This window comes from Channa argus, chromosome 6 (assembly GCF_033026475.1).
Source record: "Channa argus isolate prfri chromosome 6, Channa argus male v1.0, whole genome shotgun sequence".
Classification (NCBI taxonomy): domain Eukaryota; kingdom Metazoa; phylum Chordata; class Actinopteri; order Anabantiformes; family Channidae; genus Channa; species Channa argus.
Genome location: NC_090202.1, coordinates 7437314 through 7463689, shown reverse-complemented (window position 1 = coordinate 7463689; position 26376 = coordinate 7437314). Strand labels below are relative to the sequence as shown.

At 37.3% G+C, this 26376-nt stretch overlaps 3 protein-coding genes across 3 annotated transcripts; all 3 read left to right on the top strand.

Annotated features, from left to right (window-relative positions):
• Nucleotides 1-6399: 6399 nt before the first annotated feature.
• LOC137129534 (succinate receptor 1-like) lies at nucleotides 6400-10691 on the top strand. The gene is made up of 3 exons (XM_067508801.1): nucleotides 6400-6459; nucleotides 7006-7039; nucleotides 7620-10691. Exons 2-3 carry the CDS (start codon nucleotides 7037-7039, stop codon nucleotides 8568-8570), a joined length of 954 nt encoding a protein of 317 aa, XP_067364902.1. The 5' UTR covers nucleotides 6400-6459; nucleotides 7006-7036; the 3' UTR covers nucleotides 8571-10691.
• A 2427-nt stretch (nucleotides 10692-13118) lies between these two features.
• On the top strand, nucleotides 13119-18581 carry LOC137129533 (extracellular calcium-sensing receptor-like). The gene is made up of 9 exons (XM_067508800.1): nucleotides 13119-13228; nucleotides 13467-13761; nucleotides 13859-13945; nucleotides 14091-14360; nucleotides 14616-14822; nucleotides 14909-15184; nucleotides 15480-15707; nucleotides 15803-15926; nucleotides 16297-18581. Exons 1-9 carry the CDS (start codon nucleotides 13119-13121, stop codon nucleotides 17205-17207), a joined length of 2508 nt encoding a protein of 835 aa, XP_067364901.1. The 3' UTR covers nucleotides 17208-18581.
• A 2040-nt stretch (nucleotides 18582-20621) lies between these two features.
• On the top strand, nucleotides 20622-25140 carry LOC137128977 (extracellular calcium-sensing receptor-like). Its single transcript, XM_067507715.1, has 9 exons — nucleotides 20622-20845; nucleotides 21080-21374; nucleotides 21516-21602; nucleotides 21930-22199; nucleotides 22550-22756; nucleotides 22840-23115; nucleotides 23581-23808; nucleotides 23924-24047; nucleotides 24124-25140. The coding sequence occupies exons 1-9, from the start codon at nucleotides 20622-20624 to the stop codon at nucleotides 25032-25034; spliced, it is 2622 nt and encodes an 873-aa protein (XP_067363816.1). The 3' UTR covers nucleotides 25035-25140.
• Nucleotides 25141-26376: the final 1236 nt, after the last annotated feature.

Here is a 26376-nt window from a genome sequence, read left to right as displayed (position 1 = left end):
TCTACAGTTTTTTTGTGTGTGTGTGTTGTTCCAATGCAAACAAAGGAAAAAATTAAACCTGAATATCAAAACATTTGCAACTGCAAGAATTTTCTGAGAGAAGGGTTTTATTTTCTGAAAGAGTTGCAATGGTGTCGTAATTTTTGGCCATGACTGTAGGCTTATCCTGGCGAACTGCCTCTATGATATTCAAGTCTCTTTCTTTGAGACATGTCTCCTTTTCCAGGGCTTTAAACACTTTAATATCTCCTTAACTTGAACTTAGACTCTTCTGTCTTGAATGCACATACATGTTGGACCCCTGTCTTTCTAACTTTAAATCATCAATACTTGCTGTAAGATGAAACAGGGTCTTTATTTTCACAGATCGCGAATTAGGTTTTAAGGACCCAAGTAAGGAGACGGCAAGAGGAGGTTTTAAAATAAAAGCGTTTTTATTGTAGGGAATTAGGAATGGAAAAAAGAAAATGGCTCCACTCGGAGGACAGGAAAACACAAGCAATAGAGACAAAAGACTAAACCAAAACTATAAATCTTAAACCTTGATAGGTGCACACATAATAAATGACAGAATACTGATTAGACAATAAAATAAAAGGTGTGCAAAGCAGGGACTGGACAGAACAATAAAGGGATAAACAAATAATTAAATCAAATGCAAAACAAAGGTCACCAGACGGGTACAAATAAAGGGAACAGGCAGAACAAGAAAACAGGAATCCAAACAGGGAAATGATCCTGGTGCTTGCTGTCCAGAGGTATGCAACATAACCACAAAGAGGAACTGGCAGGGAACTGAGGGGGAAAGCCGGGTAAAGTAGACAGGGACACGTGAAAATAATCAGGGCTGATGACAGGTAGGGAGCACTAAAGACTGGATGTAGGCTGAAGGGCTACAAAATAAATGCTTGGAAAAGGAAGTGAAGCTGGGGGAAATGGGGACAAACTAAACTCAGGGAACAGGATTGTGACACTTTTAATTTAATTACGATTAAACCCAAAGAGACTCTCACTTTGAAAAAAGCCAGCGTTGATCGTAAACCATAACCTGTTTACCAATGGAAACTGTTTTTTTTTTTTTTGTTGTTTTTTTTTAAATATACATGTCCAGAATCTGTCTAATGCCAAAAGTGTCACAAGACCTGGATAAAATTCCCATAAGCGATAAAGATAAGTCTAATATAATTGTAATGAAAAACCACAATGATCATTTATTGCAAAATTTTGTATGTTTTTGATGGAACCACAGCACCGCCAAGTGGTACTGATGGTTTTCCATCATTGAACCATTAATTTGACTATTCTGACCTCTGCTCTATTTTAAAGTTTGTAATCATTTGAAATGTTCTCTTAATATCAAAGACTATTACATCACATGATGTTGGTAATCTCTCTCACATGATTCGGACCACTAAGGGTTATCAGTGACAAACCTATTCCTATTGGTTACTTTGAAGAATAATTGCTTTGTTTTGTTGTCATTAGATGATTTTAGGTTTTATTGCATTCTATTGATCATTAAACGTTCCTGACCATACAGTGGTTAGGAAATATCTCTCAATATTTTATTTTGTTTTAATTTTATAAAAAGTACTTGTTTGATCTTGGATCACTGAGCCTTTTGTGACATCATTAAGCTTAGTCCTTGGCACACATGGTTGCTATAGTAAGGAGGAAGTACGTTTGTGACATTGTCACTGTTTGTTGCAGGGTCTTTTCTTTAATGTAATTTATCTTGTAATATAACAGCCCAGCCCCAGGTGTGCAGTGCCGGTCAAAGCCCGGTAGAAATTGGGGAGGGTTGCGTCAGGAAGGGCATCCAGCATAAAAAATGTGCTAAATCAACATGCAGACAGTGATCCGCTGTGGGGACTCTGAACTCACAAGAAAGGACAAAAAAAGTTTGTAATAATAACTTAACCGGAATTTTTTGTGCCTATCCTTAACCCATGTTGTCGCTTAACGTAACCTTACCCTGAAGTAGTTTCTAATGGCATCGAATACTAGCACTCCTGGAGCATCCAATAGTAACGCCAAAGAGCACCTCTGGCACCAATCTGTTACGCCAAAAGACATAAAAATTTGACCGCTTAGGAAACATCATTATCTGACACTGTGTGGTTAATTAATCGCTTAATATTTGTGTATATATAATATGTGCATGTTTGTTATTTTAATTGGATGCCCTGTGCAAGGCCTATTAAAATACTAATATTGATAACTTATATTGCTGCAATGATCCCATAAATTTTGAAACCCTCACCAACATTGTCTTACTAAGACCAGCAAGCATTAATTCTTCCACCTCTCTCCAACTCATCTTCACACATATTGTCCATAAAAAATGTCAAACTTCAATTCCTCACTTTACAATTTCTCACTTCTATAATACTCACTGATATCCAATCTAATCTTTGTGAAATTTTGCATAGCTCAGCCTGTTCACCATCAGATAAAGTCTTTTCTTGGCTTCTATTATTCCGCAAGCTTTTTCAAACTGTGGTTGGAAAAACTTTGCATCCAGATGAGGCTGCCAGATGCTGAGTTGACTTCCTCTGGTGTCTTAACTATATAAACCTCTAAGAACCCCTCATCAGATTTTGACAATTGTTTTGGTGTTTCACTTTCACTCCTATTTTTGGCACAGTAGAGTTCAAGAAAAGTGCAAGGATCACACCAACAATGTATCAGCCTACAAAAGCAATATTTTTACTGTTTAGTATTTCTATTTTCGTTATTCTCTGTGTACATATTTCTGATTATTCTAAGTTTTATTCTAATAAAGACTAATAATTTGAATACGATCATTTATAGTATAACAAAAATTGAATACACACACACATTCACCACCTACTGTAGCCTCTATACTAAATAAACAGTAGTAGAGTAGCAGATTTATCACCTTTCTGACAGCTTCAACTTAAAAAAATTAGAAACGTATTTCACGGGAGAGCTGCTGCTATGTGCATGTTCATCTGATACTGAACATGCATTATTTATAACGCCTCAGTACAAAAGTAAATGAATAAATACATCTCTGATATTAAATGAAATTTAGGCCATGCCCCTTCTTCTTCTTCTGCCCTGATGGGCGGTTTTTAAGATCAGACCATATTGCAAAACAAAAGAAGGGGGCACAGAACTCAGATTTAGGAACTTGCATTTTTAGATGCCAGCTTATTGTTTTTGTTGTTGTCGTACATTCCCTTTGTGTCCCCCTCTCTTTATTCCTCCTCCTACTGGAAACAACTGTTCCATCTACCATGGGTGAGTCTGTGAGGTTGATGACTATCAGTCCTGTTAATTTGATACCCAGAAATACCTGCATTTAGTGTTTGTGCAAAACAAAATGCTGTGTATTAGGGACATCGTTTTCTTGCACACTGTGCTTTTATTTTTATATGCAATTAGGTAATACAATGGTAACTGCTATTTAGCTGGTTTTATTTATCTGTAATTTTGCAACATGTACAGATTGGGACAAGTTTGTTGGTATCTTTCCATGACAAAAAACAAGATAAAATTAATCTTAAAGCCTTGTCAGTGAGGAAAGATACATATACTGTCTACATAGCAGCAAAGGCCCAAAAAGCGACAGATGGGGTGATCAGACACTGATGTACTTCAACCTTGACCAAGTTTAACTATTCTCTTAGGAGGTTTTCTTGCTGTCTGGGTACCATTCACACTATGTCTGTTCAATCATTGGTTGATTTTCATCAAGCGGGGTTTGCTTCTCAACGCTATGATCTAATTATCTATAATATTTTCTAGGAATCCCAACAAATCTGTCAATTGTGATTTAGAATATTCTTTTAATTACAATTCGTAATAATTTGTCTTTTCGTGCCTTGCGTCACTCTATGGCATAACCAAGACATGCAGGTATATATGAGACAAATGCTTTTAATATAATAATTTTTCAGCAGATATGAAGCATTGTTTTATCAAGCTGTAAGGGAACCGAATTTGTCCATGTCAGCAGTACAATGAAGATTAATATGTCTTTCAATCAAAAAAAAAAAAAACTCTATCATTTTATTGTATAATGCCGCTAACGCCTAAGTACTTTATAATTCTTGATTATAAGACTAAAAAAAAAGGTTGAAGTTTTTGTGCCCTAAATTGGCAAAGTAAATAAAGAAACAAAATTATAGTCTATAGATCTATGTTTTTCTAAAATACTAACTACAATGATTGGTCAAGGCCTCTAAGCTGCCCAGTACAACCACAGCCTGACATGTGGCCACTGAGTAGCTCCACTTGAGCAGTTAGGGTTTAAGGCCTTGGTCAAGGGCACCACAGTGGCTTTGATTAGGGAAGGATGGGTGTTGCTTTTTCACTTGTCCCACCCAGATTTTATCCTGGCAGTTCAGGGATTGAACTAAGACTGGTACTGGCTTGCCTCTCTAAGTACAAGGCCACCAAGGTGACGGTTGCGCAGGAAGGTAGAACAGTTGTCCACCAATCTCACAGTCATTGGTTCAATCCCTGGCTCCTTCGGTCACATGTCGAAGTGTCCTTGAGTAAGACACTGAACCCCAACTTAGTTGCTCCCGGTTAATGTTGTCCAGCTGCACAGCAGCTCCCCCATCAGTGTGTGAGTGTGTGTGTGTGTGATTGTGAGTGTGAATGAGAAGCAGTGTAAAGCACTTTGAGTGCCAATAGGTAGAAAAGCGTAATATAAATAAATGTTGTGCAACAATGGTTTACATTAAACAGACGTTCATAATATAAAAAAAAAAATGTAAGTCCAAATATTTATTAGTCCCAGTTAGGAAAAAAAAAAATATTAATGTGAAATATATCAGCATATGCTCAGTGATGTAAGCTGTACATGTAGTTTTTTTCCTTAAATCAGCTATTTATAAATAATTATATAACAACCTAAATAAACTTAGTAGCACTTTACATTACTGATCAGTAGTAACAGCAACAACAATAGCTTCGTATTAACCACAGCGCTAAACACTTACCCACCATGCTGCCCGTGAAAAAACATTTGTAGTGCATTTAAGTATCCTGATGAATAATATGTAATAACAATGTATTGAGGGGGAAAAAATATTTATTTTACTCTTTTAGACATTTCAAATAAGAGGATACAAACCTTTGTGCCCAACTAAATACAGATTTTTTACACCGTGTGCAACTGTGGCTTAAGGTGGCTTTACTTCTGATGATCATGTTGATGTCATGTTGTCCATCTTTACCAGTACGTTACCATACGAAGTATTACCAAATAGAATCAAGGCGTTTGCATTTTGCAGTGTCTTTTGTGGTTATTACACAGGAACAACGGCAATTGTTTCCAGGTAATTACTCTAACTCTGGGCGATTAGTTCCCATGTTTCTATGGCCTCCTATTCCCTACATTAAATATATGTTTTGCTTTTCCAAGCTGATATGTGGTTATTAATTTAATAATTACATAATATAAATCTTATTTTTATATTAACATAATCATTTTACATTTTACTGCATTATTATTATTATTATTATTATTATTATTATTATTATTATTATTATTATTATTATCATTACATTACCTTTTTAAAAAAGTATAATTAACTGCTATAGATAATACTTTGTTACTTCTAAAATATTACCCAACTATTACCCTGTTATTACTGAGATGTGTTGTAAACGTCTGTCAAAAACAAATGAAATCGACTATATTTCAGTGATGTGAATGAATAAATAGTTAAGTAAAAGTGCAACTGCAAGGGGGAACAAGCCAGTGTCTATTTGTGCTAGTCCTAAGTCTAGATATATGCAGAGGGTTATGGCAGGAAGGGAATCCAAAGGAAAACACATGCCAAATAAAAAAAAATGCGAATCAAAAAGTGCAGCCTGATTACTACTTATAGCCACTGTATAATGTTTTGTCACTTCATTGCTTTTTTTATTGTTTGATGTTTTTATATTTTTTAAAATCCAAAGCACTTTGGCTCTATGTACTGTACTTTACAAATAACCATGCCTTTATCTTTACCACATGTAGTACGAAGAAGCAGACCCTTCTGGCAACAGTCCACTGCTTTATATGGTTGGTTTGTTATGAATAAGCAAATGAAAATGAAAATGAATTAGTTCCCCTTTCAAGTGCTGCTTTGTTCACTCTGGTCGTCTGGTGCTTCCAACATTACCTGTTAATCATGCAGAGGCACACCCCACCTCTATATTAACAAATAACTTGTGAAAATAATTAACACTTAACTTTAGATGTCAGTACAACAACATCTACCTAAATGGCTTAAACCACTTTTTGGACAAGTTTACTTGATGTTCAATTTTATTAGTTTGGCTAGTGTCCCATTTGTTAACATGGTGGGGGCAGGGTTTAGGGCCTTACTGCACCGTACTGCACTTGTTTATTGTAGCCTCATTTCCGGGGAGCTGTCATTATGTCCATCTATACAGTTGTTATTCCACATGAACTGACAGCTGTGTTTCCAGGTAATTACTCTACCTCCTTTTTTTTTCTTTGCTGTTATTAATTTTTTGTTTTTGTTTTTTTGCTTGATAGCAGCTGTATTCTTCAGCTAAGGGGACTGTGTGTATGACTTCAGAATAAAATTAGGAAAGGGGTAAAAATATTTTCACTGTTAACTGTGCTGTATGTACATAGTTTAAACTGTAGCAGGGCTTCTGTAGTATCTATAGTCACGCAAGAAATGTTGTAGGGTTGTACAGTAAACTGTGCTAAGCAGCTGAAGTCAGTAGAGAAAGATGCCATTGGTTACTTAAAATAAAATGTAAAATAGAAATAGAATTGGAAGAGGCCTTATAAAACAAATTTTAGTAACTGGATGACTTTATTTATTATTTAACTATATTTTAACAGCCTATTCTGTTAAAACTCTGTCTAAAACTATTGCGCACTCTTTTATGATGCCACAGTTGGTTTTATTGCTGTGTGGAAATATTGTCTGTTGTGCAGTGTGCACTGTTTCCAGTGGTGAGGTTGTTGCTGCACCCACTCATTGTTGTACTTTCTATTAGCGCTAAGAGCAACTACTAGAACAACGACACCATGGTAAGTTTTACACCATCACATACTCACATTATGCTAAATGTCTTTGGTCAGGAACCTAATATCCATTTTTATGGAATTGTTGCTGAACAGTGTCTTTAAAAGGGCACTACACAAATCAGCAAATGTTGTTATTTTTCCCAGTTCGGATTTAAAAGATTTGTTCAGCAAAAATGCAGTTACATTTGCCTGATGTATAGGATTTGTACTCATGTGGCTATGGCTACAATAACTGTCATCAAATAAGCTAAGAGCATACTTAAAAAAGTTCATGATAAAAAGACCATAATGACGATTCCTTTCTAGATCACCTTACTAAATTACCAACAATAGCTTCAGTCTTTGTGGATATAGCTGAGCCGCCTGTTGCTGGGTATCATGTAACATCCATCTCCTTTCACAACAGTTGCTGTGCTCCTCACGTTGCATTTTTTTTAAATACTTCAGATTTTAAGCTTTTACTTTGTTCCCATCAGTACTCACGCGTTTCTTTCTTTCTTAATTCCTCTACCATTTACTTCCTTCTCATCTTTGCCTTATCTGTTTTTTCATTTTGTGCTGTCTCGTCCTCTCTTCTCTCTAGGAGCCAAATTGTACAGAGTTGAATGTTGCGCCGGAGAAGTACTATCTGTCACCATCCTATGCCATCGAATTCTGCATTGGTTTCCCTGGCAACCTTTTGGTTGTACTTGGTTATATATTTTGTTTGCCGGAGTGGCATAGCTACAATATTTACCTCTTCAACCTGTCAGTCTCTGACCTTATTTTCCTCTGCACACTGCCCCGTCTCTCTTACCTATATGCAAATAACCAATCAGAAACAATGCCCTTTTTTTGTGTTCTCAACCGCTATGTCCTACATGTCAATCTTTACTCTTCAATACTCTTCATGGTTTGGCTTAGCATGGACCGCTTCCTGCTCATAAAGTATCCAACACGGAATCACTACCTGCTGAGGCTGAAAACAGCCCTGATTTTGACAGGACTGAGCTGGTTAGCAGTCAATGTGGAAGTGGCTCCAATGATAGCGCTAATGGTGCAGGACCTGCAGAATAATAACTGGAGTCGCTGCAAGGATTTCGCCAGCCTAAAGGGAAATTTCAATTTATTAGGCTACAGCTCAGGCCTAACATTGACTGGTTACATTCTCCCTCTGCTTGCACTTTGTGGTTTCTATTATACAATTTCTCATCTGCTCAAAACTCAGGAAAGGTCTATACAGCACAGAACAACATCATACAAGCGGCCTCTCAGGGTTGTTGCAACAACTGCAGCCATGTTTCTGGTACTGTATACCCCCTACCATGTGATGAGAAATGTCCGAATAGTATCCCAGGAATCCTGGGTAGCGATGCAACCCTGTAAAATTAAATACATAGAGATCATGTACATAACAACTCGACCACTGGCATTCATGCACAGTGTTATTAACCCCGCCTTTTACTTTTTCATGGGTGACAAGTTTAGAGAGCTTCTTCTGGCTAAAGTCAGAAAGCTGCTCAGTAGAGTACAACAGCATAAAAGACCAACTTAAGAAAATCCAACACAAAGAAAAACATGCTACCTTCACTGTTTTTTTACATATAGTAATTTGTTGTATTTTGTTGTTGTAGAAAGTCTTTCTTAAGTCTTTGTTATACTATTACTACAGATATAGTTTTTACCTGTTATAAAAGATCATAGCAGAACATACATACAATGCTAATAAATCCTCACTTTGTTGTTATATCCATATCCAGGGATATTGCGAATGGTAGACAATTAACAAGGGTTAACTTCAAATGAGATACAAACTCAAATCCTTGATAAGGGTAAATCAGTATCTGACCACACCATCTCTTGCTATTGAGTGACAATGAGCTAATTGGAAAATGACCCAAATTGACTCCCTTCTTGAGTTAAAAAAAAACAAAAAAAACAAGAACAACAACTGGAATTTGCTAATATTACTAATGTAATACTGACGAGTCAGGATGCTACCAGGAGACTAAATGAAAAACTTAAGAACACTGTGAAATATGGACGAGTGTCGGTCATGTTTTGCACTGCTATGTTGTGTCTGCCTATGGATGCATTGACACAGAGCGACAAATAGTCCCAACTTGTCCAGAAATGCTGGACAAATAGCAGCATCAAAAAGCTCTGTCGTAGTTACAGGTCATGGGTCCTCCAACAAGACAATGGCTAAAGCTACACTGCCAAAAGCCTCCAAATTGGTTAAAAACAAACCTTTTGAATATTCTGAAATGGCCTTCTTTGAGGAGTGGACCTGCATCCTATGGAAGATCTATGTGAGGAGCTGAGTCTGTCTCTACTATTGTACATAAGTCACGTTATTTGCAGTTGTTGCTTCCAAACCAACATATTTGGTTAGGGGTCCTTTCATGTTTGTCCAGGTCCTTTTTAGTTGTTTTATTGTGTTATTTATTCAGTTAATATTGAGTTAATATACAGTTAATGTTTATTGAATACTAAATGAACATTGATGGATGCTAAGTGCCTATTTTAAGGTCAAGTTATTTCAGAATGAAAGTTTTTTTTTTAATACCAAAGCTACCAACAAATTTGTACACATTTCCATGATTAGTGATTTATTTTATACTTTTTCTTGCAATTAGTGATATTTTGTGTTAGTTTTGATGTTCTAGGTTTTGGGCAAGCCCAGTCCGTTTCCTTTGATTTTAATGAGCTCGACAGAAACTACAAGTGGCTGCATAATGTGAGATGCAGTCTGTATGATAGCTGCCTCCAACTAGGAGTTGGATTTTGTGTTTCTTCTTTAACGTTAGTTCGCTTTGAGCTAAAGATGTTTCAACTGGTTTGTAGTGGGACATCAAAGCCAAGTCGTAAGTGGTTCACTGCCAGTTCTTTTCTGACCATGGCAGCCATCCACACAGATCTTTCCAGTAAAACTCTTTACATAGTTAAACACTTCCTCTTACAGGCTGGATATTTACATGAACAAGCACTTATAGCTGACATCATAAAAGAACTACTGTGGAAGCTGCCTATTTGGACATGCACAAAACATCTAAAACATATTTATACAGAAAAGAATTCAGAAAAAAAGTCAAAGGGCGAAAATGCACATAATGGCCCAAATCACTCCAAATATTTTCACAGAAGGGTGATGTGGACTGTGAGGAATACAAGTTAATCATGGACACAGCTAAGCAGCAAAAATAAAGGTCTACCATTAACTAAAGTATGCTTACCCACATATTCCATGCTGCATTACTTTTTTTTAGGAGTTTTGGTCAAGCCAATATTTTAGCAGAGTAGGTGGATTCACTCACTTTCATTTCAGTCCAAAGGTTCTTCCCACGTATTTGTCTCTGATCAGACATCCAGTTTTGTTCTTTACTACTGGTAAACGGTTCCCTTTTAAAGTCAAGTCATTCAAAAAGTCTTTATGCTACATGTTTTAGAAATTTATTTTCATCACTTTCAGCAGTCTTTGAAAAGAATGATAGAGAAGTCTGTTGTGCTACCTCACTTCCTAATTTAAAATTCTTAGTGATGTTGACATTATTATTATTATTATTATTATTATTATTATTATTATTATTATTATTATTATGAGTTGATTTCTATTTTAAAATCTTTCTGTAATGTTTTTCACCTCTGTGCTTATTTGAATCTAACAAAGGTAATAAAGGGCATTAGCACATGGTTATTTATGTTGGTTAAATAACACTTTGTCAACACTTATGTATTATTGTTATTTATTATTATTATTTTATATGATGAATACATGTTTTTAGCTTTGTAATAAAGTCATAAAGAGCAATAATAAATGTTTTATCATGGTTAATGTTATGTGATCATTGTCAAATGTATCATTATGGTTATTGGTATGTTAAAGCATGTTTACACAAACGGTTAATAAAGTGAAAAATATGCATTAACAATGGTTATGCCTGTTTATTTGCCTAATGTCTTTGCCTATAAGGAACACATGTTTGCAGCAAGGGACATAAAAAGCTTCTAAAACATGCAGTTAATTATTATTAAGTAATTATTACAGTATACACTATTAAATGGACATTATGTTTAAGTAGGGATATTTACTAATACAAGATTTGTGATTTATATTTTTTTACATCTGATGGCCCACGGGAAGAAATTGTTTTTGAATCTCCTTGTACTACTGTATTGTTTCCTAGAGGGCAGTAGAGAGAATAGGTGATTGGCAGAATGATAATTGTCTTTAAGGATTCTCCCAACTCAGGAAATGTCCTGGAAGGAGGGCAGTTGGCAGCCTGTGATTTTCTCTGCCAACCCAACGACCCTCTGCAGCGCTTTCCAGGCAGTAGCAGAGCAGCTGGTGTAGCACACATTGATGCGGTACACCAACACCGTCTTGATGGTGGTGCCGTAGAAGGACACCAGCAGCTTCAGCTCCAGATGTTTTTTTGGTGCAATTGCCCATATTCACTGACCAGGAAACGTCCTCTGAGATGTGAGTCCTGATACTGACTTGAAGGTCTGGACCCTCTCAGCCGCCATTGATGAGGAGAGGAAGTGGTTCAGTTCTCTTGATGTATCACCATCTTGGTTTTAGATGTATTTAACTTTAAGTGTTCCTGCCACACCATTCTGAGTGAGTGGGTGTACAGTCTTAAGTGCACAGCATGTACTGGAGATAACACAATACACATCCCTGGGTACCAGTGTGAGTGTGCATATGGAGGATCAGTGGGGTCCAAGTCTTTGAACCGAGTACATGTGGCGGAATGGAAGGCCAAAGCAGTTTGTCTATTTGTGGCCTTTGATGAATATTTGTGTTAAAGGCAGAACTGCTGTCAACAAAGATACAAACTGGTGGGGGTTGAATATGGGTGGGAGGAGGTCTTTGATGAGCTGAGCCAAAAGTCTTTCAAAGCACTTGACAACTGGTATTAATGTAATGGGTCTGTAGTAATTTAGCTTGTTTATGGCATTTTTTTTCAAACTGGGACTATTGTTGCTTACTTGAGGCAGGGAGGGGTTGTTGCTTGTGTCAAGGAGAGGTTAAAAATTCTGGTGAGGACACCTGCCAACTGCTTGGCACAGACTTTTACTACCTATTACTCCATCCAGGCTGACTGTTTTCTTCAGGTTGACCTTCTCAAGGAGGTGTCTTACCTGGTGTTCCTGGAGAGTTAGGGCTCGGGGGTTGAATGTTAGGAGGACTTGTGTGGCAATTTGGAGCTTTTCCACCCCAAATGGGCAAAGGGAAGGTTTATTCCTCTGCCAGTAAGGGGTCAGTGCCAGCATTCTCAGATGTAGCTCCGTTACAGTTGATTGTGTGTATACTGTATGCTGCCAGAATAAATTGTTTTGAGCCTCCATTTATCTCTTGTACTCTGCCTTTCCAGCCTTGATACCCCTTGTCTGGTTGTACTGGACTCTGTCCCCTGATCTGAAGGCTGAATTGCCTTGAGCAGATCCTGTACTTCCTTAGTCATCCATGGTTTTTGGTTTGGATAGTCCTGGATGTCACATTGACTGTGGCCATTGTGGCCATGTTTTAACAGAAATATATTCCATTTCATTTAATGTCTATAATTGTATTAAATAATGCTAACAGAACCAAAACTAAACAGAATCAATAAATTGATGTATGAGTTAATACCTTACTTAATATGGCCAACATAATTAACTGGTAATTGCATTAGTTTACTACTGCTTGGCTGTTACTTAAAAATAATGACTGAATTACCTAATTAATGTACCCTAACTGTAATGTATGCAGACATGCATGGTTGAAATGGGATATTTGCATCTGCAAGTATGTTAGATGGTGCAAAAATGAATTCAGCCATATTCAGTCATATTAGGCCCTGCCCCTACATTTTCTCTGGCCGGGAGGGGTGTGCAAGTTTCAACGATACTGCAAATCAATATAAGGTGGAGATTTAGCAATAAATTGGATTAAACTATGCTTTGAAGACGGGTAAACTGGAAAAAGGTCATGTGGGCATTTTTAAACACGAACCTGCTCTTGCTCATGTTATTCTTTTGCTACTTCTCCTCTGTTGTGTCCTCTCCTCTTTATTCCTCATCCTGCCGGTTACAGGGACAGTTCCATCTTAATGGGATGCACAAAACCGGAGATGTGATTTTTGGTGGGCTGTTTCAAATTCACTTCTTTTCCACAGATCCTGTCTTGTCTTTCACTTCTGAGCCACCACAGCTGACCTGCCATGGGTGAGTGTGTGAAAGAAAATTTGTCTTACTGATAATCATGTATTATCAAATTTCAAATCCTACTTATAACATATAACGTATATTGCTTTTTTCCATGGTCCTTGATTTTGTTCTTTGATTCAAGTTTATTTTGGTTGTTATTTTGTTTAGGTATTGTCGTAATCAAAAGCTGTATTTTGTGTCATGGTTGTACATGCTAAGGTGATGTTGAGTTGTAGTAAGTATTATTTTGTTTTAGTTTTGATGTTCTAGGATTTAGGAAAGCCAAAACCATGGCCTTTGCTATTGATGAGATCAACAGAAACTCCAAGCTGCTGCCTAATGTGACTCTGGGATACAGTCTGTATGATAACTGCCTCCAACTGGGAGTTGGGTTTCGTGCAGCTTTGTCATTAGTCAGTGGTCAAGAGGAGCAGGTTGTATTAGATGAGACTTGTGTAGGAACCCCTCCAGTCATAGGGATTGTGGGTGATTCTTCCTCTACACGTTGTATTGCCATCTCCTCGGTCTTAGGTTTGTACAAAGTACCTATGGTAAGTCTTTCATTGTGAGATTTTCACTTGTAAATAGCAGCCACACTTAAAATTTTGAAAGACCCAGAAGGGCTGTGAATGTTTCTGTTTTTCACAGGTGAGTTATTTTGCCACATGTTCCTGCCTAAGTGATCGTCAAAAGTTTCCATCTTTCTTTAGAACAATCCCAAGTGATACATTTCAGGTAAAACTGCAAAAATAAAACAAAATAAAATAATAATAATATAAAAATGTTAAACACAGTGCAAAGGATGTGGAACTAGTATAACAGGTTTTGCAGTGAATATTGTAGACTTGCGCACAAATCGCTCCACTCTCTGTTCACTTAGGTTCGTGCTGTGATTCAGATACTTAAACACTTTGGCTGGACCTGGGCAGGTCTGCTCATTAGTGATGATGATTATGGACTCTTTGCTGCCCGCTCCTTCCAATCTGACCTGAGTCAGTCTGGTGGAGGTTGTCTGGCCTATTTGGAAATTTTGCCGTGGGGTGAAAATCCAGCAGAAGTAAAGAGGATTGTGGATATGATGAAGAAATCCACAGCTCGCGTGGTCATTGTGTTTGCGCATGAGAGTCACATGATTAACCTCATGGAAGAGGTTTAATGAGAAGTTCATCCTGTAACTTATAATTATATACTGTATTGTATATTGTATTTGTCACAAGTGCTGCTAGCATTTTTTAAGAGTAAGATCAGTTACTCAGTTAAATATTGAACTCCAGTTAAGATGATTTGCATAATATTCCTCACCATTTCACTAAAACAATAAGTTAAACAAGATATTGACTGTTTAGACTAAAAATAATCTACTTTTGTGGCGTGACAGTATCAGTTATTATAATGTAATGCACAGGTGGTGAGGCAGAATGTGACAGGACTGCAGTGGATTGCCAGTGAAGCTTGGACATCGGCTGCTGTGCTTCAGACCCCCCAGCTCATGCCGTACCTGGGTGGGACACTGGGCATTGCCATCCGTCGTGGGGAAATTCCTGGGCTCAGAGACTTTCTGTTACAAACACGTCCTGACCTGCAGCACAACAACAGCCACGAAAACAGCTTGGTGAGTTCATCCTTGCAATTTGTTTTTGTACTTAGAAGAATAATTTACTCTTGTTGTGTTACCATCTTATTTTCAATACATTTTAGGTAAATCAGTTTTGGGAAGACACATTTCAGTGCAGATTTGCTCCACCTCCAGCAGGTTGGGTGGAAGCTGGGGGAGCACTATGCACAGGACAAGAACATCTAGAGAATGTGGAGACTGAATTCTTGGACATTTCAAACCTTCGGCCCGAGTACAATGTTTACAAGGCTGTTTATGCTCTGGCGTATGCCCTCGATGACATGCTGCACTGTGAACCAGGGACGGGGCCTTTCAGTGAGCACAGCTGTGGGAGTTTGCAGAGATTTGAGCTGTGGCAGGTGTGATATATGTTTACACTGTACTTGTTCATAGAACCTAATCCAATGTTTTAGAATTTCTTGTGGAGCATTAAATGTATAGGAAAAGGCAAAAAGCATTGGGATTTTTGTTAAATGCTTAACAGCAAAATAAAATAATTGTTCATGCCATAAGTACAGAAGAGTAATGGATGCATTATTTTGTAGTTTAATAACAAAATACTAATAGGTACCACTGTGTTTACCATGCTCTTTAGAAATCTTTTTTCAAGTCGTCCCTTTTGGTTTCCTATAATCTTTATTCTACTTTTCATAGCTTGTGTATTACCTGGGAAAAGTGAACTTTACTACACCATTTGGTGATCAAGTGTTATTTGATGAGAATGGTGATGCTTTGCCAATATATGACATCATGAACTGGCTGTGGCTCCCTGATGGAAGAACTGAAGTTCAGAATGTGGGTGAAGTGAAAAAGTTGCCCTTCAAAAGTGAACAACTCACTCTGAATGAAGAGAAAATCTTCTGGAATTTCGAATCGAGAGAGGTAACTTATGATTTTTCAGACTCCTGTATATTGGCCCATTTAAATGCAGTTTGATGGGCACTGTAGATTATTAGATATTAATTTTCTTATTACAGCCTCCCCGGTCAGTGTGCAGTGAGAGCTGTCCTCCAGGTACCCGCATGGCTACAAAGAAAGGAAAACCTGTGTGTTGCTTTGACTGCATTCCTTGTTCTGAAGGAATGGTCAGCAATAAAACTGGTTTGTGTTAATCATTCCTTTTTTGGACCATTATATAAAGACACAATCCATAACAATATTAATATATCCAATATGAAAATCTAAATTTGGCCACATTTTTTCTGACCTAAACGAAATGCTGTAAATGTCTACTTATAAATATAAGTATAATAATTATTTAGTCATTACAAATTGATATTTGGCTGCAAGAGCAGAACATTTGGAGGAAATTGTCACCTGTTTATACTGAATGCATCTGTAAAATATTAAGATTCTTGCAACCTGCTAAATAAACTAACAGCAATTAGGGATTATGTTAGTATGAAACAATCTGGTGATTATGCAGGTTTACTGGGCTGAAGTAGCTCAACACTTTCCCTGTTTTTTACAGACTCCATGGAGTGCACCAGCTGCCCAGAGGATTTCTGGTCCAGTCCCCAGCGTGACAACTGTGTTCCTAAGAATATAGAGTTTCTTTCCTACAATGAACCACTGGGCATCTGCTTGACAACCACCTCATTAATGGGCACTTTTATTTGTGCTGTTGTCCTGGGGATCTTCATCCATTACCGCCAAACACCTGTTGTACGTGCTAACAATTCAGAACTCAGTTTCCAGCTACTGCTGTCACTTAAACTATGTTTTCTGTGTTCATTGTTGTTTATTGGTCATCCCAGACCATGGACCTGCCAGTTAAGACATGCAGCATTTGGCATCAGCTTTGTGCTTTGTATCTCATGTATCTTGGTGAAAACCATGGTGGTTCTGGTTGTGTTCAAAGCCTCCACGCCAGGAGGTGAGGCCAGTTTGAAGTGGTTTGGTGCTGTGCAGCAAAGAGGAACAGTTCTGGTTTTGACTTGTGTTCAAGCTGCAATCTGCACTGCCTGGATTGTCTCTGCCTCACCAGCACCTCATAAAAACACCCAGTACTACAATGACAAGATAGTGTATGAGTGTGTAGTTGGGTCCACCATAGGTTTTTCTGTGCTACTTGGCTACATTGGCTTACTGGCTGTCCTCAGTTTTCTATTAGCATTTCTGGCAAGGAATCTTCCAGACAGTTTCAATGAGGCCAAACTCATCACTTTCAGCATGCTGATATTCTGCGCTGTGTGGGTGGCTTTTGTCCCTGCTTATGTAAGTTCCCCAGGCAAATATGCAGATGCAGTGGAGGTATTTGCCATCCTGGCCTCTAGTTTTGGCCTCTTGATGGCGCTGTTTGGCCCTAAGTGTTACATAATCCTGCTAAGACCAGAGAGAAATACAAAGAGAGCAATTATGGGTCGAGACAACAAGTCATAAACTATTGCACAGAATCCACATATCCACGATCTATTAATTTGTTTTATATAAATTGTTTTATACAATTAAGTCAGTAAATTTTTTTAATTGTAAGAGTAATGTTCAGTAGTTAGGAAAGAAAAGCTAATACCTATTACATGTTTTATAAAATTTTATGTTCTTACATTTAATCTTTACGGCGGCACGTTGCTAAAAATAAATAAATAAATTAGGGACCTTATCTCGTAATTACAAGATCAAAACAGAACTACGGATCTCGTATTTACAAGTTATATTTCTCGTATTTACAAGATCTGGCTCTCATAATTAAATGAGTTAAATATGAGAATGTTTCAGAACCTGCCGTATCACAGAAATTAAGTGACAGTTTTCAATACTTCCACAACTCTATAGTAAAACAGAACAGTCAATTGATAATTTAATTTGGGCTTAGTTTTCCAAAATTTCAACAAAAAGGCTGTAAAGCGAGCTTCAATTTACAGCATATATTGTACGTTTCTTCTGAGGCAAGAATACGAAGGCTACATCTCAGAACTTCGCTAAGAATCATGATTATTTAATTTTCTTTCAATAATACCAAGAAATCAGTGAGTTATCTGAACTTCCAACAGCACAAAGCGAAAATTAACCATTATTAATTATTATTATTATATTAATGTAACAATATAGGCAAAAAAAGAGGCCAAGTTGAAGCCCACAGTGCAACTTTCTGTATCTCTTGCAATAAACACTTGCTGTTTCTCTTCTCACAAAGGAACATTTAATGTTTAATCGTTTCTTAAGATCCGGAGGTTAAGATGTGTAGAAAAGTTATAGTGATTATTCATTTGGCACTATCTGAGACGACAATGTGTCATGGTTTAGGATAATCTAATGTAGTCCTTAATTCTCTATTTTATTCAGGCGATTTGAAGACTTAATTTGTGTGTTTCATTTTCAAAGAATTCACTTGTGTGACCATATTAAACAGGAAACAGGAAGTTCCGTGCTGCCATGTATATGGATATTCAAATTGTTGGATGCAAATTGCTTAATAGCCTTAAGCGAGGCTCAGTATATATCCTTTAAAATTTACATTTTAGGCTCCTAAGTCCACTGAAGTATCTATTGACAGGTCTGTTTCACTATGGAGTTTTGCAAGTATTGGAAACTTGTCATTGAACTACTGTGAAAACATCATTTTTCTAAGGCAGGTTCTGAAACAATCTCATATTTATAAGATCCCTAAATCATAATCTTGTAAATACGAAATCCGGATTTCAAAATTATGAGAACTGTAACTTTGTAATTATGAGCACTTATAATTTATGAGAACCGTAAAATTAAGAGATGCGTATCTTGTAATTACGAGAAACGGTCTTTAATTTTTTTTTCTTGAAGGCCATGTACCACCATAAAACTTGTGTGTTTCAATTATATTATTGCTGTTATAGTAATAAGTTGACATTATACCCAATTAAAAATTCTCTTTGAATACATTATTCAGACTATTTGGGTTATATTATGCACTCACTTTTGACTTAAACATTATGCAGATTTAAAGATACACTCCCTAGTTCTAATATATCACCAAAATATAAAAAGCTGTTTCAAATACAGATTTTCAATAGATTAACACAGTCATAGTGAAAGGGTCTTACAAAGAGGCAGTAATTTATAAACAATTTCTAATTAAAAAACCCCAAAACATCAGCATCTATTATTGTTTGAGTAAATGTTTTTGATAATTAGCCCTGTGAAAAATAGGCCAATATAAAGGGTTGTGATCATTTTGGGTGGTAGTAACATAAACATACTGATAGTGATGGCAGCTAGTTCTTTTTCAGCTTCAATTGAAAAACTCCATAAAGGAAAATTGGACATAGCAAATATTTATTCTATATTAATTCTAAATTAATTCTGCTTGATTAGTAATATTTAGAGCTTTAGAGTTTTAAACTCACTTATTATCATTTCATAAGGATGGTAAGCTAAGTAAAGCACCAAAAATATAGTGATCAAGAGTTGTAGATCATAGCTGGGAAAGCTGGAATGTGCACAGTGGATGTACTTGGAGTATGATAAGAGTGTGGAGCCAGTCCAGTAACAATATATACTGAAATGTTTGAAACCAAATATCAATAATACATTTTCAGAATAATTAAATATTGCAGGAAAAATATATTTTTTTTGTGCTCTGACTTGCAGTACAACATTCAGTTTGACTACAGCTTTTTAAAATGTATGATTGTGTTCAGCACAATTTAACCCAAAATGTTTGGACAAGATGTATCTCAATATGTTATCGACCCAGAGCATCAAATAATGACATATAAATTTTGTATAATTTTCTTTATTTGGGAAAATCAATGATCTCTCAACTTTTTTGTCACGTATTTTGACTTAACCATTTCTATCATGCAAACAAACATAACACTCAACAAAGTCTTAGCCAGTTTAAGTATTTAATGTGTTCTATCTCAAACACTCCAAAATGATTTGCAAAGGTGTGCTCACAGCAAGAAGATTCCAGGTTTGTATTTTCTGCTCGTGCTTGCGTGGGTTTCCATCGCTGCAAGAGAGACCAGTGTTGCTCTGCTTAGGACTCCTGACAGAAACAAAGGGCTGGCTGACCAACTGAGAACTCTGGTCCACATCTACAATCAAGGTCAGATTTTCTGAACCAAAATATCCACCAAGTAGAACCTAAAAAAACTAACTGCCCGATAAACTGGCACCTTTAACCAGTCCTTTGTAAAACTCAAGCTCCCCAGAATAATGAAGGTAGATTCAGTCTTCCATGTGTAGCAGCTCAAATCAGTCTCCTCCAGTCCCCTGTTTTTTCTATTTTGCTGTTGTCTGGAGCCTTTGCTCATATTATAAGAAAAAGGTTTAGAATCCTTGTTAAGCTAGAGTAATCAGCATTCTACAGGACAAATCTATCACGAGAAATCATGTTATAAATCAATGTATAGTGAACTTTAAATAATATGAGCAATTGAGAATAGTTTTAAAAAACAACACGCAATTCATATGAATAATTGCACATCAAAGTTTGGTTCTTTTCTTTACTTCTTTCTCTGTGGCTCATTTGCCGGGGTGCAAAAATGCCAGAAAATGTTTTGTTTTGGGGGTTTTGCTAGGTGCAGGGTTTGTGTGTGTGTGTGTGTGTGTGTGTGTGTGTTTTACTTCTTTCAATCACCATGGTCACCCACAACTTTGGTGTCCTTTTATTCAAAATGCAAGAAGTCCAAATGTCTTATTAGAACAAAAAACTGTGTCAAATGAAATACATTTGAAGCCCTGCCCCTATAGCTTCTTCTGCCCTGATAGGCAGTTTGCCAAATTTAACAATACTGCACATCAATATAAGTGAGTGACAAAGCTATGAAACTCGATGACTTAGATCAGGAAAAGACTGAACTGAAAAAAGTCATGTGCACATTTTTAGATGCCAACTTTTTGTTCATGTTGTTGTCTTACCTTTCCTTTGTGTCCTCTCTTTATTCTTCCTCCTGCTGGTTATGGAGACAATTTTATCTAAATGGAATGCACAAGACGGGAGATGTGATTCTGGGGGGGTTATTTGAAATCCACTTTTTTTCTGTTTTTCCTGACCTGTCTTTTACCTCAGAACCACAACAGCCTATGTGCCATGGGTGAGTCTGTCAGGGTAGCGACAATGAGTCTAAGTTGTAGATCGTTGATAATCAGATAGCATTTAAAAATGTAGTTTTTTTGCATAGTGTGCTTTATTATTTCCATTTGGCTTCGACTATTGGATGCAATTACATGTTTGCATAATTGCTAGCTGTGCAAAATGCACATGATTTGTTCAGCTGTATCAATCATAACTGGTATTTTTGAAAGTAAACAGAGGTATTATGTGTTAGTTTTGATGTTCTAGGATTCAGGCAAGCCCAGACCATGGCTTTTGCTATTGATGAGATCAACAGAAACACCAAGCTGCTGCCTAATGTCACACTGGGATACAGTCTGTACGATAACTGCCTCCAATTAGGAATTGGATTTCGTGCAGCTTTGTCGTTAGTCAGTGGTCAAGAGGAGCAGGTTGTATTAGATGAGACTTGTGTAGGAACCCCTCCAGTCATAGGGATCGTGGGTGATTCTTCCTCTACACGATGTATCGCCATCTCCTCTGTCTTGGGTTTGTACAGAGTACCTATGGTAAGTTTTTTATGTCATCTATTGATTTTTTTTAATCATTATTTTTCTGCCTTATAAACTTAATTTTTTAACCTAAATAAGCTGAAAGACCGTATAAATGCAATGAATGTTTTTAGGATGCACAGTTTGTGTTTTTTGCAGGTAAGCTTTTTTGCCACATGTTCCTGCCTTAGTGAACGCCAAAAGTTTCCATCCTTCTTTAGGACGATTCCAAGTGATGCATTCCAGGTGAAAATTTAATGGTAAATTAAAAATGCATAAAATAAAGAATGTATGTATTTTATATATATATATATATATATATATATATATATATATATATATATATATATATATATATATATATATATATATATATTAACCAAGACCAGTATAACCCCCTTGTACTACAAAGTAAACCTATTAGTTTTCTTCACCCCACACCATATTTCTGTCATTTATAGAGTTGTATGTTCCCAGATTGCAAAGCAGATGGGAAATAATTAAACACAGTCCACTATGGAACTAGTTTACCAATTTTTGTAGCACTAATCCATCCACTCTCTGTTCACTTAGGTTCGTGCTGTGATTCAGATATTAAAACACTTTGGCTGGACCTGGGCAGGTCTGCTTATCAGTGATGATGATTATGGACTCCATGCTGCCCGCTCCTTCCAATCTGACCTTAGTCAGTCTGGTGAAGGTTGTCTGGCCTATTTGGAAATTTTGCCGTGGGGTGAAGACCCAGATAAACTAAGGAAGATTGTGGATGTGATGAAGAAATCCACAGCTCGTGTGGTCATTGCGTTTGCACATGAAAGTCACATGATTAACATAATGGAAGAGGTTAGGATTATGCTACAAGATAATTTTAAGTAATATAACTATACACTTGAATTATACACTGTGATTTATTTGTCAAAATGAAAAACCTTTTGTTGCAATAACTTATAAACTTGGACCTATTAGATTTACTTGAGTGTCGGTTCAGCAAGTACTGTTTAAAATGAATCATTTACTAAACTCCAGTCAGGATGATTTTCATGACTTAGCTTATAGAAGTGTGGAAAATATGGGTTTAAAGCTGTGTATGCATGAATTAAACAAGACATTGTCTATGTAAAATGTAAACAATTCAGAGACTCGAATCTACGTTATTGGTCAGACTATATCAGTTTGTATAATGTAATGGACAGGTGGTGAGGCAGAATGTGACAGGACTGCAGTGGATTGCTAGTGAAGCTTGGACAACAGCTACTGTGCTTCAGACCCCCCAGCTCATGCCGTACCTGGGTGGCACACTGGGCATTGCCATCCGTCGAGGAGAAATACCTGGGCTCAGGGACTTTCTATTGCAAATACGTCCAGACTTGAAACACAACAGCAGCTATGGAAACAGCTTGGTGAGAGTTTATTCTCATAGTTTGATTTGGTACTTGTGCAAATAATGTATTGTACATAACATGAAGTTTTAAATATATTTCAGGTAAATCAGTTTTGGGAAGACACATTTCAGTGCAGATTTGCACCATCTCCAGCAGATTGGGTGGAAGCTGGGGGAGCAATATGCACAGGACAAGAAGATCTAGAGAATGTGGAGACTGAATTCTTGGACATTTCAAACCTTCGGCCGGAGTACAATGTTTACAAGGCTGTTTATGCTCTGGCGTATGCCCTCGATGACATGCTGCACTGTGAACCAGGGACAGGGCCTTTCAGTGGGCACAGCTGTGGGAGTTTGCAGAAGTTGGAGCCATGGCAGGTGTGATATTAGAATATGCTCTAACTGTTTGCAAAACTGTTGTCAGTTTTTTTTTAAATAGCACTTAGAATACAGGATTAGACAGAATACTATGAGATCCTTTATCATAAATTAAACATAGTAATAGTGGCTAAACAAATTTTCATTACTTCTTGGTGATTGCAAATAAGAGTAACTGTAATCACTGGTCATATTATCAGAGATTTAGCCTGTTAAAGTTTTAAATCTACAAATTAAAATGATACTGACTGTAGTATTCAATCTGATTTTGGGATTGCTGTGTCGATCGATAAAACTGTGAATTATTCTGGTATCCAAAGCTTGTGTGCTACCTGGGAAAAGTAATTATTTTGTAGTTTAATAACAAATTACTAATAGGTACCACTGTGTTTATCAGGGGATTTAGAAATCTTTTTTCAAGTTGTCCCTTTTTGTTTCCTATAAACTTTATTCTACTTTTCATAGCTTGTGTATTACCTTGGAAAAGTGAACTTTACGACACCATTTGGTGATCAAGTGTTGTTTGATGAGAATGGTGATGTTTTGCCACTATATGATGTCATGAACTGGCTGTGGCTCCCTGGTGGAGGGACTGAAGTTCAGAAAGTTGGTGAGGTTAAGAAGTTTTCCTTCAAAGGTGAACAACTCACTCTTGATGAACAAAAAATCTTCTGGAACTTTGAGTCTAAACAGGTTACCGATGATTTTTCCTATACAGTGTGTTTTGGCTAATTTAAATGTCATTATAGTAGAGCAATATCTCCTTCTATAACTGGTCAAGAATAACATATTATTCTTTTTCCTGCAGCCACCACTGTCAGTGTGTAGTACAAGCTGTCCTCCAGGTACTCGCATTGCAAGAAAGAAAGGGGAACCTGTGTGTTGTTTTGACTGCATTCCTTGTTCTGAGGGAATGATCAGCAACAAGACTGGTTGGTGTTCATAGTTAATCTTTGCAGTTTACAAATGTTATATATATGTATATTATCACTTTACATGTTTTCTTAGACTCCACAGAGTGCACCAATTGTCCAGAGGATTTTTGGTCCAGTCCTTACCATGACAACTGTGTTCCAAAGAACATAGAGTTTCTCTCCTACCATGAGCCACTGGGTATCTGCTTGACAACCACCTCATTGCTGGGCACTTGTATCTGTGCTGTTGTCCTGGGGATCTTTATCTATCATCGTAGCACACCAATAGTACGTGCCAACAATTCAGAACTGAGTTTCCACTTGTTAGTGTCTCTTAAACTTTGTTTCCTCTGCTCATTGCTATTCATTGGCCACCCCAGACTGTGGACATGCCAGCTAAGACACGTGGCATTTGGGATCAGCTTTGTGCTTTGCATCTCATGCATCCTGGTCAAAACCATGGTGGTTCTGGCTGTGTTCAAGGCCTCCAAGCCAGGAGTGGGGTCCAGTCTAAAATGGTTTGGTGCTGTGCAGCAGAGAGGAACAGTTCTGGTTTTGACTTGTGTTCAAGCTGCCATCTGCATTGCCTGGATTGTCTCTGCCTCACCAGCACCTCATAAAAACACCCAGTACCACAATGACAAAATAGTGTATGAGTGTGTAGTTGGGTCTACAGTTGGTTTTGCAGTGTTACTAGGCTACATTGGCTTACTTGCTGTCCTTAGTTTTTTGATTGCATTTCTGGCAAGAAATCTTCCAGACAACTTCAATGAGGCCAAACTCATCACTTTTAGCATGCTGATGTTTTGCGCTGTGTGGGTGGCTTTTGTTCCTGCTTATGTGAGCTCGCCGGGCAAATATGCAGATGCAGTGGAGGTATTCGCAATTTTGGCCTCAAGTTTCAGCCTTTTAGTGGCCCTGTTTGCTCCCAAATGTTATATAATCCTAGTAAGACCAGAGAGAAACACAAAGAAAGCAATTATGGGTCGAGGCATAAAATCATAACAACCTCACTGCATAAGAATTAGTCCCTTTGTCTATACAATATACCAAATGCCAAGTGGTAATGGTTGTTTACCAGGATACAGCTCAATTGGAACACCAATTTCTATCATTGCTTTTGTTAATTGTCACGAAGTATAATGTTGTTCTGCTTTTAATAATGATTAAGTATGCTCCTAACATGTATTTATTTTTTACCTAACTCAATGACTGCATTTTCACTTCTAAAATGCAGCTGAAGAAGATAGATGAAAACATGCCATTCATTTTAAACCAAGAACAAGTTACGTAAATGAGGTCTATCACTATGATGAATGCCTGACGTTGACATAAGGAGTCTGTATTATTGCCCTAGGAAGATCTGGCTGGGAGTCATGGCTCTCACCACAGGGTGGAGCCACACACCATTGATTCACCTACATTCTTCATATAAGATATCCCTCTGTTAACAAACAGAAATTCAATATTGTTGAAGATATGTATAATTTGTTGAAAATGGTGAACTCATATTAGTTTCTTGACACAGATCATTTCTATTGTCAAATAAGAGATAGATTTCAAAATGAATTTGATTAGTGTCATCTATGCAGAATTTTCATATACAGACACTTTATATCAAATGTTATTAGGAATGATCCTTCAAGTACTTTAACATTTATCATTGGTCTTATTACATCCCACATATCTGCTACGTACTAGGGAGCACAAGAACACAAACTGAATCAAATATTTTACACTGAGACAATGGGTCTTCCTGGCAGGTTAAAGAGGCTTATATGAACTTCAAGAAGCATATCAAATCTGAAACAATGCCCAAGGTGCAGGCTTTTTTAGCCTTTTTGGACACATAATGTCCAAAACATTGGGTTTAAAATATGTGATTAAAGAAAATAAGTCAGTGTGCGTGTAGCTTGAAGTCTTTAGTTCTGGAACCTGGGTTAGAAAAAGGTCCACAAAAGGTCCACCGCTGAACCACTGGTGAGCCCTTTTTACATGCCAAGGCCACCCTCGACACTTATACTATAGTTCTTTTGCAGCTGAACAATGCAAAGTGCTATCTGTTGATAGGAGAGAATCCTGTGGGCCACCCAGCCTGCTGTTCTCACCAGCAGTCCAGCCAGTGTACAGCTGGTGGACTACATTTTGGAGACTGAGGGAGCATCTTTGGGTGGCCTATCACTACTCCCATGACTACCTACTGCTAGGCCTAGGCCACCTGTAGAATGCAGTAGAGGAGGGACTTTGACACGGGGCAGGGGACAAGCTGTGCGTGTTTTGCCCCATCCACATAAAGGGGCATTCCCCTAAGCTTTGCAGCTACTAGCAGTGAGGCAAAACTGATTCT